Below are 15,111 nucleotides of genomic sequence, written 5' to 3'. Positions count from 1 at the left end.
AGAGAGTAGCAATGAGTGTGTGTGTGTGTGTGTGTGTGTGTGTGTATGTGTGTATGTGTGTGTTTATATGTCTGCTGAATTCCGGCTATGGCTTTTTGCATTTGGATAAAGAGTACAACTAACAGCCTTCATTTCTTATAGCAAAGGATTTTGTTCCTGTCCTTTTCCAATTTGAGTTCAATATGTGTGTCTGTCATGAAGTAATAGAATTCTAGATGCTACACTTGAATTTGTACAAGTTGTTTTACATGTTACATACTGAATCATTTTAGGTTAAATGTTTTCTCCTTAGAAGAAAAGAAATACACCCAGATTTTCCTTTTAGAAGGAATGTCTTGATTTTGTTTGATGCTTACCCCCTCCTATTTTAGGGGGAAGGGAGGTTCAAATCATCCTTTTCTAAACTAAGATAGATATGTGTAGTAGTGAGACTGTGTATGAACGTGACCTTCCTCATTTTTATTTTTATAGCAACTTGATCCTCAGAATTGTAACTCCTAGTAGAGATTGTGCCAAAATAAAGAGATCACAGCTTGACATGATCATAGCCACTGACAGGAAGACAAATTTGAAAACAAACCAACAGCAGGAAATTACTGTGGAATGAAAAGAAGGATACCTGTGGGCAAATAGAGGAGAAAATGGGATTTGAGTATAAAAAAGCTATTTTCTGTTGTTGTTGTTGTGTTTTGTTTTGTTTTGTTTTTGCACTTTGGCATCTTTTATAATCAGTAGTGACCCAAATGAAAGAAGCAGGCACAAATAGTTTGATGTACCCTCCTCCAGTCTCCTTAAGTGATCTGAATTTTCAGGGTAGTCTTACTGTGTATACTAATAAGCCCTGAGAACTAGGGAACAAATAGAACTATCCTCTTCAGCTCAGAGAACCTCAGAGTCACAGAATATTGGAGCTGGGAACAGACCTAGGTCTGCGGCAACCATACATACTAGACTTCCCAGGAAAGTTGATTTCAAAATAAAGAGTACTTTTAAGGATATTATTCCTTAGGAATACCTTTATCAGACCATGTGCCCTGATTTGGGGGTTGGGAAATATGGTCAATATTCCCATGTCTTTAGTCAAGTCTCCTCCTTTGATCTAATTAAAGATGGCAGTATGCTACTTACCAAGAAATCTATCCTAGACGGCCTAACATCCTACCCACTTGGATACTCCTCTTCCACAGCCATCACATTACAAAATAAGCCTGCTAAAACTGCCCATGGCCTGCATAAGCTGAAGGGAATTGAGGCCTGAAATGTGTTTGGAAATGTCGGCTGCACTCCATAAGCAGAACAAAGTGGAATTAGGATAAATTCAGCCAAGGGCAACTATCCATTCCCTTCATCCTCCATATTGTAAATATTGAATTGGGAACTTGACAACATAGCCATTCATCTAAAAACATATATCAAACATTTTATCTGCAGAACCGTGTATTTGTTTAAATAACAAATTCTCAGCCAACTCAGTTGGGCTGAGGGTAAGATTTCTGCTGTACAGAGTAGACAAGAACAATGCATTTTTGTCTTAGCCTTCCACAATGAATGTTGACAGAAGCTGTAGTTTGAATCCCTGAGGAAGAACCCACTCCCTTCTTTCCACTTCACTTTGTCTCTGATGTGGGTCTTGGCATCTAGGATCTTAGGATTATGAGGGAGAAAGGCATTTGTTAGTTGTCTGTATACACAGAAGATGGTCACAGAATTGTTCTATTAAAAAGAAATCATGGAGGGACCTTCATTTCTATACTAAACCATGAGGGCCAACATAAAGAATGATCAGAAGTATAAATACAAAAGAAAGAAATGGACATCTTTTCAGCAGAGATGAAAAGGTGAAAGAGATCAGTCAACAAGGATTTATTAAACACTTACTGTATGTGAGAGCCTGTGCTGAGCACTATAGATACAAAGAAAAGCATTGGCAATAAAGCCAGTGGATAATAAAAAGGGAAAAAAAATCTGACAAGGAACAAAGATTTAAAGGGTTTTTCTTATCAATAAAATCCAATCTGCTTAACCATATGTTCCTGGTGCATTAACTTTCACAAATGCAGTACAGTGAAAAGAACACTGGCTCAGTCAGATGAACTGGTTTCAAATCCTGTCTCTGACTGATTACTGTCCACATGACTTTGTACAAATCACTTAACCTTTCCACACATTTTTCTCAACTGTAAAATGGCGGGGGGAGGGTGAGATTAGATGGACTCAGAGGTGCCTCCCAGCCTTTAGAGCCTATGATCTAATACCTTTCTATGATCCCATGATCTAACCTATAGAGCTCATGGAGTAAGCCTACCCACCTTCTTGGGAGCAAAGAGTAAATGAAGGGTACTTTAAAAGCCATTCAGAATTCTGAGCAAAGCTTCCCCCTCCTTACTTCAGGTGTGTTCCCAGGCTCTCCAAGCATACCATCCATTATCACCAAGGTAAAATTAAGCCTTCTTCTTCCCTATCCTTCACTGGAGTCAAGAGAAATGTAAACCACCTCTTAAAATGTTTTGAGTTCCCCTCCCCCAACTGATAAATAATGGGCAGTCCCCATGACCATTTCTTCTCCAGGATGTTGAGGATGTTGCTGAAATCTTTGAATAATGTCTTGCTTCTCTCTTTTCCTTTAACAGTCTCCCGGAATGCCTCTTGACATCCGTGCCCTGGTGGGAATACACCTCTCCATTCCAATAAAAGTTCACTCGCTTCTCCTCGATGTGGCGTGTTGCTGCTGTGCCTAACCCCTAGTGATGTCCTTAACCGTTAACGCTTTCCATAGTTTTACAGTTTTCTTCTCTTTCCAGGCAATTTTTACTGTCTTTCTGGATGTATATGATATATGCTGCTGATTTAATTTGGTTTCCCCTTTTATTCAGTGTGTGATTTTTGTGGTTGATTTTTCCCTGCCCATTGTTTACATCAGTTTTTTAATTTTTTTTGTATTTTCCATGTGACCTCCTCTACTTTCCTTTCAACCAAATCATGTACGTGCGTATCATGTGACTTTGTCATGTGGCTTGCATGGTGCTGACGATGTCGTCCACGGTGGTGAACAGAAGGTAAAATTCTTTGTTCTGATTCGTGGAATATAAACCTGGGACCAGACCCTCACCACTGGGGGCCTGTGGATGGTCACTCTCTCAAATTCCCCAAAGATGGCATCATCCCTGCCCTCAATTTGCATGCAGAATTCAGAATTTGTCTTCGCTGCCATGATGAAATAGTTTGATGCCTTGGCTGCCTTTGGCTTATGCCCTACTCCACTGAATTTGAAAACCATAAATTCCTGCCCATAGTAGGGCAGGTATAACCCACAACCTAGAACCCAAGCTTGAGTGACCCCCATCTCTGGAGTAAAAAGATCTCCACCAAGTGAGTCAGTCAATAAGCATTTATTAAGCCCTTACTGTGTCCCAGGCACATAGTAAAAAGCTCTATTTTCACTGCCTGGTTTCATATCCATAATGTTACTGTTGTCATCATCCTCATCATCATTGTTTTTGTCTGGAGGTACTAAAAGATCTGGTATGACTTTAAAACTGAGTACATTTATATCATTTTTTTTTCTTTTTTTGAAAATTGAAGAGCAGCCTCATCAGAAGAAAAGTTTAGGAAATAGCAGTACAGCAGGGGAACGAGCATTGGATTGGAGTTCCAATCCCAGCTCTGTTACTACCTCCAAGACTATAGGAAAGTCACATTGCCTCTCTAGGTTTTCATTTCCTTATTTGCAAAATTAAAAGGTTGGACTAGATGGCCTCTGAGGGCCTGTACACCTCCACCTCCCCTGATCCAAAAGAGGACTTTGTCTAGGATGGAAAGAATTATTGGAGCATGAAACACATGCAGATTAAATGCTGGCTTTTTAAAAAAAAATTCTAAAACATCTTAAGATATAAGTATAGGGAATTCAAAGCAACTTGATTGTGTCTCTTGAGGTGTCACTTTTCCAAAGTGTGCCTTTCCTAGGCAGAAAAAAGAATTAGCCTAACCCACTTAGCAATTACCCTTAGTGGAGATCTCTGTCTGACCAAGAAGCAAATGATTTAACCATATATCACAGGAAATAAAATGACAGCCTGATTAAGCTTCAAGCAGCCCCAAGATAATCAGTCGATATTGTTACTATAACAGCCTTATTAAACATTTTCAGTATAAACTCCAAAAAAAGAAGAAAAACCTCTCCCCATTGCTTCTCCTGGTATTCACCAATTTCAGACCTGCCCTGAAAATCCATAGGTGCTTCCATCCCTCTCTGTGTCTACAGAGTCTTTGCCTTGAATTGCAACTTGGGAAGCAAGTTGCCTGGGTGTGTCACCAAGAGAAAACTAACACAAATAACCCCCAGCATTGCTGCATGCATGAAAGTGGTCCCTGTTTGACCTCACTTCTCTGAGAGCTGATTGGGCGACATCTACAAAGGAACAAAAGCATGGATATCATGCCTCGCATGTTCTTTGTTCCTGTTCTGTCTGGTTGTGCTGTGTTTTGTATTCTCTGTGTGTTATGGAACTTTCCATTGTATTTTTCCTGTCATAGCTTCAGCTTTGTAGACCTAGTGAATGTATTGTCCAAATGGTGGCAGACTTTGCCCTAATTTGATCCCATTTACAAGATTCCTGAATGGGTGTACTTGGATAAGTGTTGATCTAGTTTCCCATAGAGAAGATCCTTGATATTTATATTATATTTAGTAATAAAATGTTCTCCACAAATAGTAACAAGAGTAAATCCAATTGGATTTAAATGAATACATTTTAAAAGCCATTGTAAGAATTCTTTTTTAACACTGATCTATATGATTTACCTGTGAAACCACTGTAGAGGACAAGTATCATGAACCTAAAATTTTCAAAATTCTGAAATCACTCATGCAGTTTTATAATCTTGCCCCAAAATCTTTTACAATGACTCTCTGCCTACAAATGGATCATTAGTTATACCAGAAGTTCCCATAGCCCCACTATGTCCACCTCTGCTTACTGACTGATTCACTCAATGAAAAGCCTTAGACCATTTCCTTGAGTATTAGTCATGACCAGCGGCTGTCTGTGAAATAATAGACTCTGCAAGCCATTCTCATTTTCCCCCTTTGTTATTTCTGTATGGCTCTATGATTCAGCAAAAGGCAAACAATGTTGTAGGAGAAAAAAAGTACCTCATTCCCTAAACAGAGATTCATTCCAGATTTTGGAAGCTTGACAAGTTCTATGTGCAGTTACCCTGGAAACATGAAATAGAGTTGGCATTAGCCATCTAAAAAATTTTAGCCAATATTTCAAAAGCCATAGAGAACTCTGTAGAAATACTGAGCCTCGATTACCTGGTCTTCATCAGATCATATTCTTGTCTTTGAGAGAACAGCTATCTTTTCAGCTGTCTTCCAGGAGGTGGCATTCTTTCACTCAGGAAGCATGTATTAAATATCTGCTATGTGAAGTGCACAGCTAGGTGCCAAGATGAATAAGAGAGAACATTGAGATTGAGACAGGAGGAGTTGCTTGAAGGAGTTTCCACCTGAGCTGTACCTTGAAGGAATAGAAGAATTCTGAGAGGTGAAAATCAGCAGAGAATGCATTCCAGTCATGGAAAACAGCCTATATGTGAAGGTGGGAGACAGAATATTGAGTTCAGGGAACCAACCGCTAGTGTTCTACTTGAAAAGGAGAGAACATGAAAGGGCAGGGATGTAAAATGAGACTGGAAGCATTGAGTTGGAATCAAATTGTGATGGTCTGAGAACGTTTTTTATCCTAGAAGTAATAGGGAGCCATAAAATATTTTTTAAATATAGCAGTGACAAGGTCAGATTATCATCTCCTCTGGAAAATAGGAAGCAAAGTCGTCTGCTTTAAGAGATGAGTTGGGGATGTACCCCGAGTTGTACAGAGGAAAAGTTTTGGAAGGATCCTGGTAGCAATTTAGGGAGTCAACTAAACTAAATAATTACAAGAGTCCTCCAAAGTTCAATTTGGCATCAGAAGAATGAGATGGCCCTTATTAATTAATTTATAGAAAATTTGGGAGGGGAGAAGATAGAATTTATAGAAAAGGAAAAACAAACCTTAGTAAATCTAGTAATTCCCCCTTTTCAGCTAAGTGCTGATGAAAATTTAGGAAAATTTTTACCTAAATCTGTCAAGGAAAAAAAAGGGAAAATCTTTTTCCTTAAAATATATCGTACCCTTAAGCAAGTACTAATCCCTTTCCCCACATTATCCGTAGTGCCTTAGCTGATGTTTAAGAAACATGTGTTGAATGAATGAACTCATGAAAGAAGGTATATAAATAGGGACCATATCTATAATTTCATTGGTATATGGAACTCATTACCTTTTAGTTAGTACCTTTTCTAAAACTTACAGTCTTAAGAGTTCCTCAGAGAACAGGAAGGTTGAGTGACCAGGAGTGTGACCAGGGGCCACACAGCCAATATATGTCAGGGGCAAGATTTGAACCAAGGATGAACAAATAAACTGCCTGGCCTTGTCAGAGCACAAAGGAAATTTAAAATAGGAAATAAATCATTCATTCAATAAGTACCTATTAAATGTCTACTTCTTGCTGATAGTTGTGCTAACCTCTGGGTAAAGCATAAAAATAATAACTAGTATTTATATAGCACTTAATATGTATCAGGCGCTATACTCAGTGCTTTATAAATATCTCATTTTATGGGCGGGCACTATTACTATCCCCATTTTACAGTTGAGGGAACTGAGGCAGGTAGCTGTTAAGTGACTTGCCCAGGGTCACACATCTAGGATATGCTTAAGGCTGGTTTTGAACTCATGTTTTCCCACTCCAGCCCTCTATCCATGGAGCCACCTTATTCCTACCCTCACCATTTATAATCTAACAGGGAATCATCAGTGGTGCAGCCGCTTGGTCCCTGATCCTACAAGTTTGATACTTTGAAGGTTTCCGGCTCATCATATCCTAAAGTTAAGGGTTTTTAGCATATATTATATGACCACAGAAAGGAGCTTCCATTAGAAAACTGATTATTATATCAAGACCTTCCTACTCCCAAGATCCCATCTGTCCCTTCCACTAAAAGCATACTCCAGTTTCTCACTGTAGTACCTAGAGGACCCTGGCTTCTTGAAGCCTATGGTGGTGGAGGCCAAACTCTTGTAGGTTTTGCCAAGGTGGAAAGGTTTTGTGTGCAGGCCTGATGAGAGACTATTATTTTTATTTTCTGAGGATCAATTTAGCTAAATTCAAAGAGACTTTATCACGGAAACCTTCCCCTCCAGGTGATAAATTTGTCAGGGGGGCAGAAGATACAATAACTCATGAAGGCCATCTACTAAATCACAGCGTACAAGGATCACAGGCCACGTCTGCACAGAAAATCCCCACCCGTCATGCTATCGTATATCCTTCAAGTATTAGAGCAAGCATCAGAACAGTGAGGATCTGCCATCTGGTTCCTCCTAATGACTGGGCCTGCAACAGGACTCTATGTAAATGGGATTTCCCCTAGCATGTGTGTAACAAGTAGTTGTAATGTACCATCTCAATTTTCCAGAACCTTCCTGTAAGTGAGCTGCATGTCTGAGCATGTATTCATTCCAAACCCTTCATAATCATTTTTTTTCTCTTCAGCTACTGACACTGACTCTTGCTAGGAAGTCTGGTTCTGGTCGACTAAATGCCTTAACACCCAATCTTCCTTCTTAGATTGAAACATAACTAACCGTCCCACCCTCCTTTTTTTCCCTTTACAGCTGTGTGTCTGGATTGCAACAGTCTCTGACAGATCAACATATGTTTTTCACCAGGGCTTGTGTTATGATTTCTTTGTTTCTAGGGACCTCTCTAATAGTGGTTAGTAGGTTAGTAATAAGGTTAATATGAAGGAATATTAGGAAAGCAGCAATAGACATCCTGAATCCTGGGGGCTGCTTGCTGCTTTTCGAAGCTCTGCTGGTTCCCCTGGGGTCTTCAATATAATGACTAAAAATTAGCTTCCCATGAGCCTATGCTTCTTGATAACTAATCTGACTTCCATGAAACTGTTGAAAATGTGCACAAATCTTCCTTAAGAGACAACTTGGCTCAGTAGCAGAAGCTGAGCTAATTGTTGGTGAATAGAGGTTATTTCTGTCAAAGCTTCCTCGGCTTGGATGAGCCCCACAACCACAAGCCATACCTTCCTGGTCATATTTTCTTTTTAGGGTGATGAAACAAAGATAATTGATCAATTAATCTGTTGGTGTTTTCATGACACCCAGGAGAAGAGAACTGGTATTTTGCGGTTCTTTCTGTCGGAGTTCATTTGTTTCTATTTAATTTGCACTCTGTGCTGCCTCTCTCCCCACACACATCATAATTCCTAGAGAAGCTGGCTTTGAAATGAGTTTGTGGATTATACCACTTCAATAAGTTGTCCACAGAGATGATAAGCATCTCTACTTAATTTTTTTTTAATGGGAGGCCATGCCAATCTCATACTTTCTGATTTTGTCTCTGGCCTCCTCTAAAAGTGTAATGGCTGCGTTGCCAAGATCCATGGCATTTGGCAGAAAGAAACCATAGAGATCTGATTTGGAAGACAAAAAATTGTTGCTCCATTCTTAAATTATGTAACCACCATGTTCTTTTGCATTGATCCGCCAGATATCAAAAGCAGGGAGATGTAGGGAGATGTTAAGGAGATTTTTGAGAGACCGAGAATTACAATAAAGTGGAAGGTGTTCAAAGTTAATGTTGAGTCTGAGGTCAGGATGGGAGATGTGTGGACTGAAGCTCAATTTCTGTGACATATGCATAGATTGGTGACTCATGTGAAGACCATCCAACCTTTCAGGTCTGGGAGGAAATTGAGAAGGGTAATAAATGTGGGAAAGGAGAAGCCTCATGGCATAGTGGATACAGTGATGGACCTACATTAAGAGGACCTGGGTGCAAATCCTACCTTTTAGTGGTCGTGTGACCCCACGTATAAATCACTTACCCTTTCAGGGAATTTCCATTGAGGAAATTGGAGGTCCTTGATGTAACACATTTAAAAAGCAGAATGATATCTTGCCCTTGAGAAACCAAATTGACCTATTTAATGATATATGTGTATATATACATAATTAATAACTCACATGTAAACATATATGTGTATATACTAATACAGGTACACAAGATCTAAACCAATTTCAAGAAGTAATCCACAGGAAGTGGTTGAGTTTCAGCTATACAAAACAAATGGGATTTTAAATAGAGATAATCCTATTTTATTGTAAATTAAAAAAAAAAAACATAGATGATAGAGGCCCTGTCCACATCCTCGCCTCACATTTGGTCTCCTAGGAGGGAACCTTCACAATGTGACTTTCAGGCAGCAAGTAGAGGGTCAGAAAAGGCCCAGCAGAAACTAAAATTGTACCTAACAACTTCAAGAGAAAAACTTCAGAAGCAACAGAGAATAAAAAAAATATGGAGGAAGAGGGGCAAAGATTGTCCTTAGTTACTTTGGTGAAACATCATTAAGAAGAGTTAGCTCTCAGTGTATGGCATTTTTCCAGAATTTTGAATATTTATTTCTCCATAAATTTTCATGTGCCACTCAGGAACTTCGATATATTCTGGAATTTTTATTAAAAGATTCCAAACGTTTAATGATTTTAGATGCCTCAATGAACAGAAACAAGAGAAAGGGCCCTATTTTTTTTTCATTGTGAGTTTCCCTGTTGATTATTCAGGTAACAGAAGCACCATGATTGAGGTGGAAGACCAGTCCTAAGACCCTAGGGAACAAATAATGTCGATCCAAATCACGATTTGTAGAGAAAATTGCATAGGACCTACCTTCAGTTATTCCTGCCACTAGCCACTTTAATTTGTTGTTTAGTATTTTTTTTGCCTTTAGTACATGATTTATATTAAGTTAAAATGCACTAGAATTGCCTGGTACCTATATAATTGTTGGTGACAACATTTATTTTTTAAGGTACAACACTTTACATACAATATTTTGGGGAAAAATTATGACTATGGCTAAAGCTAAATCAGAGGGTATAATTAACCCCGGGGGTTTTCTTGGAGCAACCTGACTATTGCAGCTGAATCACAAACCTCCATTTACAAATAATTATAATATTGGTTTTGCTAAAATTACCCATAATGAATTCAATCAGAGTAGTTGACTGAGAATGGCAAGCCCAGGACCCTTTAAATAATTTCCCCTCCTAATGTGTGCAATAAAGCGGTAAGTTGCCTCCTGAATGCTAAGTGCTAAATTTTACCATAGCATGTGCCCTCAAACGCGAGCCCTTGACTGATCCCCAGAGCTTAGAGAAGAATTCAGTCTGCAACACAAAGAAGGGGCCTAAAGGTACTTTGAAGTAAATTATGATCATTTACAGGAAAAATTCAAAATAAATATTTAGAGATGGGCAAACCTAAATTAAAATTTGCTTTCTGTTGTCCCCCAAACCTCAATTTGGGAAGATTCTACTCTTAAAAACAGATCTAAATATCTGGAAAAGACTAAATTAAAATATGAATAATCTGATTTCCATATAGAAAAATTCTTATAATAAAGTGTTGTATTCCTGACCTAATGCTCGACTTTCTATAGAGGTGACAGCAAAGTCAATTAAATCCAACAAGCATTCTATTAAGTACCTAATATGTGCCAGATGCTGGTGATGAAAAGACAAGAATGAGAATAATCCCTGCCCTCGGGGAACTTACATTCCACTTCTATTCAAACCTAGTCCTGACCCATTAGAAATAATATTTATCTAGTATGCACAATTTTCTAAATTGTGTACAAATTATTTAAATAGAGATGTAATAACCAATTATATATAATTATATGAGCATGACATGAAATTAATGTATTGCATTAAAGGTTTTATCTTACTTTTATTTTTGCCTTATTTTTGTTGCAATAAGTGAAGGTGAAGGAACACCTCCATCGAAGGCTTTGAAGGAAGTGTTTCACAGGCATCTTAGAGAAAACTTTGGGGAAGGGGTAGGGCGGCTTCAAAGCTTTTTCAGGAACCAAGCCAAAAGCATTTGTATGTCTGCTTGTTTTTATTCATTGTCAATTTCCCTGTGGGAAGTACAAGATTAAAGATCAAGATGGCAGTCTTTTTGCCATGTTGGAAGTTAGTATACACTGCATCAGAACCAATTGGGTGATTTATTACTTTTTGCACTGCCTTCTCAGTGTGTTGAGTAGTAATTTAGATGTAATTGGCAGCACATTGTAAGTGTAAATTACTGAAATGTAAATGGCCATAAATGGTCTGCTTATGTATGCTCTCATGCCCACCCCCAACCCCCCCCACTAGGAAAAGGCAGAAGTGTCTATAGGAAATTCTGCAAGAAAGGCCTTTCCCAAGCAGACATGTTTGTTCCAGCCTGAAAGGGTAGAACACAGGGAAAGATTTCTTGTCAGTTATTGATTTAGCAACCTTGGCATTCCTGCACGGATAGTGTCAATTATTGAAACTAATGAGAGAAGTAGCAAGATCAGCCTCTATGAATTGATATCTATCCACCTTATCAATGGAGAATTGAAGAAACTCTTCAGTGTTGGCTTACTCGATGTGTGTTATGAAGAAACATAGAAGTCATCTGATAAAAATATCTTTCCCCCTATAACAAAGAAGCTGTTCATTATGTCACTGTTGAGAGTTTAAGTGCAGAAGGGTAGATGAATTAAATAATTTCCATTCTGTAAGAAAATAAAAGGACTTTCAAATCTCAACTTTGTACTCTTTGCACTTCTATTATGTGCAAGATCAGTATGTCTACACAACCCTCCTGTTATATTTCTAAAAGATACTTTGTCACTCATGCCCAACTATTTCAGTTTGGCATAAAATTTTTGTAACTGTGTAGATATAACTGAAGTGTGTCATAGAACCCAACAGTCTTACAGAATAGGCCCAAAATAAGCAAACACAATTTGGTACTATCCAAGCCAAAATTTCCAAATATTTTCCCCCAGAAAGCTGTGGCTGTTTTATAGATAGTGGATGAAATATAGTATGGTTATTTCCTCCTTTTGTCTAAGATCCATTATACTTTTCACTTAATTCTCAATTTCTGCTTCCATTAAGGAAATTTCAAACTCTAAATATTGCTTTTTCCAAAGTATCTTATGCCTCAGACTTCTAAGTTGTGTTTTTTTCTCTGTTCTATCTTTTATTTCTCTTCTCCAATGTATTCTTCTCTTTCATTTCCTTTCCATCTGCCTAAGGGGAGAGTGTAGTATACTGCAAAGAGAGATTGTAAAAACCAAAACCATCCTTTTGAGATGCTGAAACTGGTTGAATCATTTTTGTGATGTCTCTGCCCAAGAATCACTTCATATATAGGGAGAAGACACATTCTAGGAAGGCTTAATTATGTCACTAGTGATGTCCACTGCTGAATAACTGTCCAGTCCTTTGCACTTCTCTTTGGTTTTTATGGTTACGTCCCTGCATGGAGGATACCCACTTTGTGCAGAGCCTATCAGAGTAAAAAGCAACACAATGACTTGCTTCGGGAAGGCAGGGGAAAAAAAGCTCTTGGCTGTTTCATATCTTGATTTTGATACCTTTCATCAGATGCTGTCCTGCCTCTTTTCTTTCACTATTCCTTAATCAAATAGTTTCTATTGAACTCAACTAACATCTTAACCAAAAACATCCACTGAAGCAATGCCTTAGCCTCTGATTTGTTACATACAAGCTTATATTTCTTCTAGACCTTGGATTCACAGGGCTACAGACTGAGATTTTAACTACAAATAAAGATTCACATTGATTTTTTTTTTCTGTTTAGAAGGGCAGAAGACAAATGTATTTTCCCCTCAATCCCTACAAAGCAAATGACATTAATGACAAGCACTTAAAAATGAGACACCATGAATTATCACTCTTTTGTCTGGGCCAAGGAAGAAGGACAAAAGAAGTTTGTTTCTTCTAGTTTGGAGCTTGGGTTTTAGTAAAATTAATTAAAAACATAAATTCATTTAGATCACCTGAAGGTGATCACCTGAATGCAGCTTAATTTGCCAAGTAAAGTTGAAACAAGGCTATGTGTACTTGAATCTTTATTGCTCACTAAGAGCCATAGGCCTCCCTTTTGATGCACCAAACCAGCTGGCCCCGTGGGGAGCAGCATCTTCTAGGAGTCATCTGAGTGTATTTAGACATTAAATTTGGAAATTTAATTAGCTGTTTGGACAATCGGATTCTGAAAATATGTAAATATGTAGAAGTTTAATCAGCAGAGCAACCACAAGCTAATGGAAACACCATTAAGAGAGTCAAGAATCACTTGAGTAGAAAATACGAACCCAACCTACCCCTCTAACATTTCCAAAATTCACCTTCTCTTTGGATTGAGTCTGTGGCATTTATAATAGCACTTGAGCTTTTGTAGCTATTTTTTTAACCTTTTTGAATTTCTGAGAAACAGGGTGGCAGGGAGGGAAATCAACCTGATCTCAGAAACATCTCTGTTGCTACAATGCGCTTTGGCTGACTCTGATGTCCCTTACATGGTTGCAAATTATATTTGATTTGAATGGTTAATACAGGAGAACCCAGTGCACCCAAGTTGGAAGGACAGATGGGAGAAGATGGCAACTCTATTAAAGTGAACTTGATCAAACAGGACGATGGAGGGTCCCCCATCAGACACTATCTGGTCAAGTATAGAGCGGTGAGTGTTCTTCCTTCATCTTTTCCTGATTTCTTTATCAGTAAGTTATTCTATCTGTAGATAAAAGAGGGTCTTTTTTTTTTTTAGAAAAGGACTTGCTGGAGATGTAAGGGACTGGGGAAGAATCATAGGATGGGTTTGGATTTCCAAGGCATTTAAAATTTTTAGACTATGTCTCAAGCTTGAAGGAAGGGATTGTTTTTGTCTTTCTTCATGCCCACGCTGCTTTGTATAGTGCCTAATATATAGCATATATGTTTAATAAATGCTGATTGGTTGGTTGATTGCATGGTTTGAAATTTTAATGACAGGAAAGCTGTTACAAAATGTGTCATCTTAATACTCAAACCATCTCCCAAAACTTTCAGAAAAAAATTTTATTTTCCTTTTGTGAAAATAGTTAGCCTGTTTATTAAGATAATATAAATAACCTGATCTTTGCTATTTAGGATTCCTCCAATCATTCTCCTTTTGGCCATGGAATATAGCCACAAGTTTCACCTTTTCCCATTGGCTTACCCTCTATTCTAGATATCTGTCCACTTCCTAGCCGAGTAGAAGTCCACCTTCCTGCCTTTTACTTTGGCTTCAGCACAGTAGGACTGGCTATCCCTAGGCCCAAACTATAACTGAGTTTTAGGTGCCTACCAGCCTTTGAGAAGTAGAGGAACTTTCTTCCTATGGTTTCTTTGTATAGTGAGGAGTAAAGAACTAGAGTAGGTGTTGATATGTAGGAGTGCATATGGAAGGAGATTATCACTCCAGTTTTCTGATTTAAGAGTTGTCAGATGTGAGCTTCTAAACAACCTGAGCTTTAACTAGGAAACACGCACCCACCCACCCACCCCCCCTTAGCAATCCATGCTCATAAACCTTGTGTAGGGGTACAGGGTAGAAAGCTGACAGTTCATGACCAAGACTGATTAAGTGACCCTGTATCTTCCAAAAAATGAGGGTGTTGTCAGCATTGATCCCCTTTTCCTCTGATTACTCAGGAAGCATCTTGATACCATTAGAAAAGCATTGGCTTTGGAGTTAGAGAACCTGGGTTTGGATCCTAGCTCTTCTGATTACTACCTGTATGTTATTAGACAAAAGCAATGTGGCAATGGAGAATCCAGGATTTGGAGTTGGAAGATCTGGTTTCAACCTCTGTTTGGTTACCTACTCTCTGTGTGGCCTCAGACAAGTCACCTAACCACCCTAGGCCTCAGTTTCCTCGTATGTAAAATGAGGTGTTTGGACTAGATAACCTCTTAAGGTCCCTTCCAACTCTAAAGCTGTGATCCTTAGTCACTTGACAGCTCTGGGCATCATTGTCCTTAGCTATAAAATGAGAATGTTAGACTGGATGATTTTGAAGGTCTCTGTCAAGGTGATGTCTATGTATTTAAGGCATCAAATAATAGCTGTCCTGAGTAGATTTACATGAATCCCAGAAACATT

The 15,111-nt window shown here is 38.5% G+C and overlaps 1 protein-coding gene across 1 annotated transcript in view; it reads left to right on the top strand.

Annotated features, from left to right (window-relative positions):
• Window positions 1-15,111, top strand: part of NCAM1 (neural cell adhesion molecule 1) — a 111,148-nt gene that overhangs the window by 73,346 nt on the left and 22,691 nt on the right. The window contains exons 15-16 of the mRNA XM_036743947.1: window positions 3,054-3,056; window positions 13,541-13,665. Coding sequence (XP_036599842.1) covers window positions 3,054-3,056; window positions 13,541-13,665 — 128 coding nt within the window. The remainder of the gene's footprint in view (window positions 1-3,053; window positions 3,057-13,540; window positions 13,666-15,111) is intronic.

This window comes from Trichosurus vulpecula, chromosome 2 (assembly GCF_011100635.1).
Source record: "Trichosurus vulpecula isolate mTriVul1 chromosome 2, mTriVul1.pri, whole genome shotgun sequence".
Classification (NCBI taxonomy): Eukaryota; Metazoa; Chordata; class Mammalia; order Diprotodontia; family Phalangeridae; genus Trichosurus; species Trichosurus vulpecula.
Note: the sequence above shows the minus strand (reverse complement) of the source record. Positions and strands in the feature narration are given on the sequence as shown.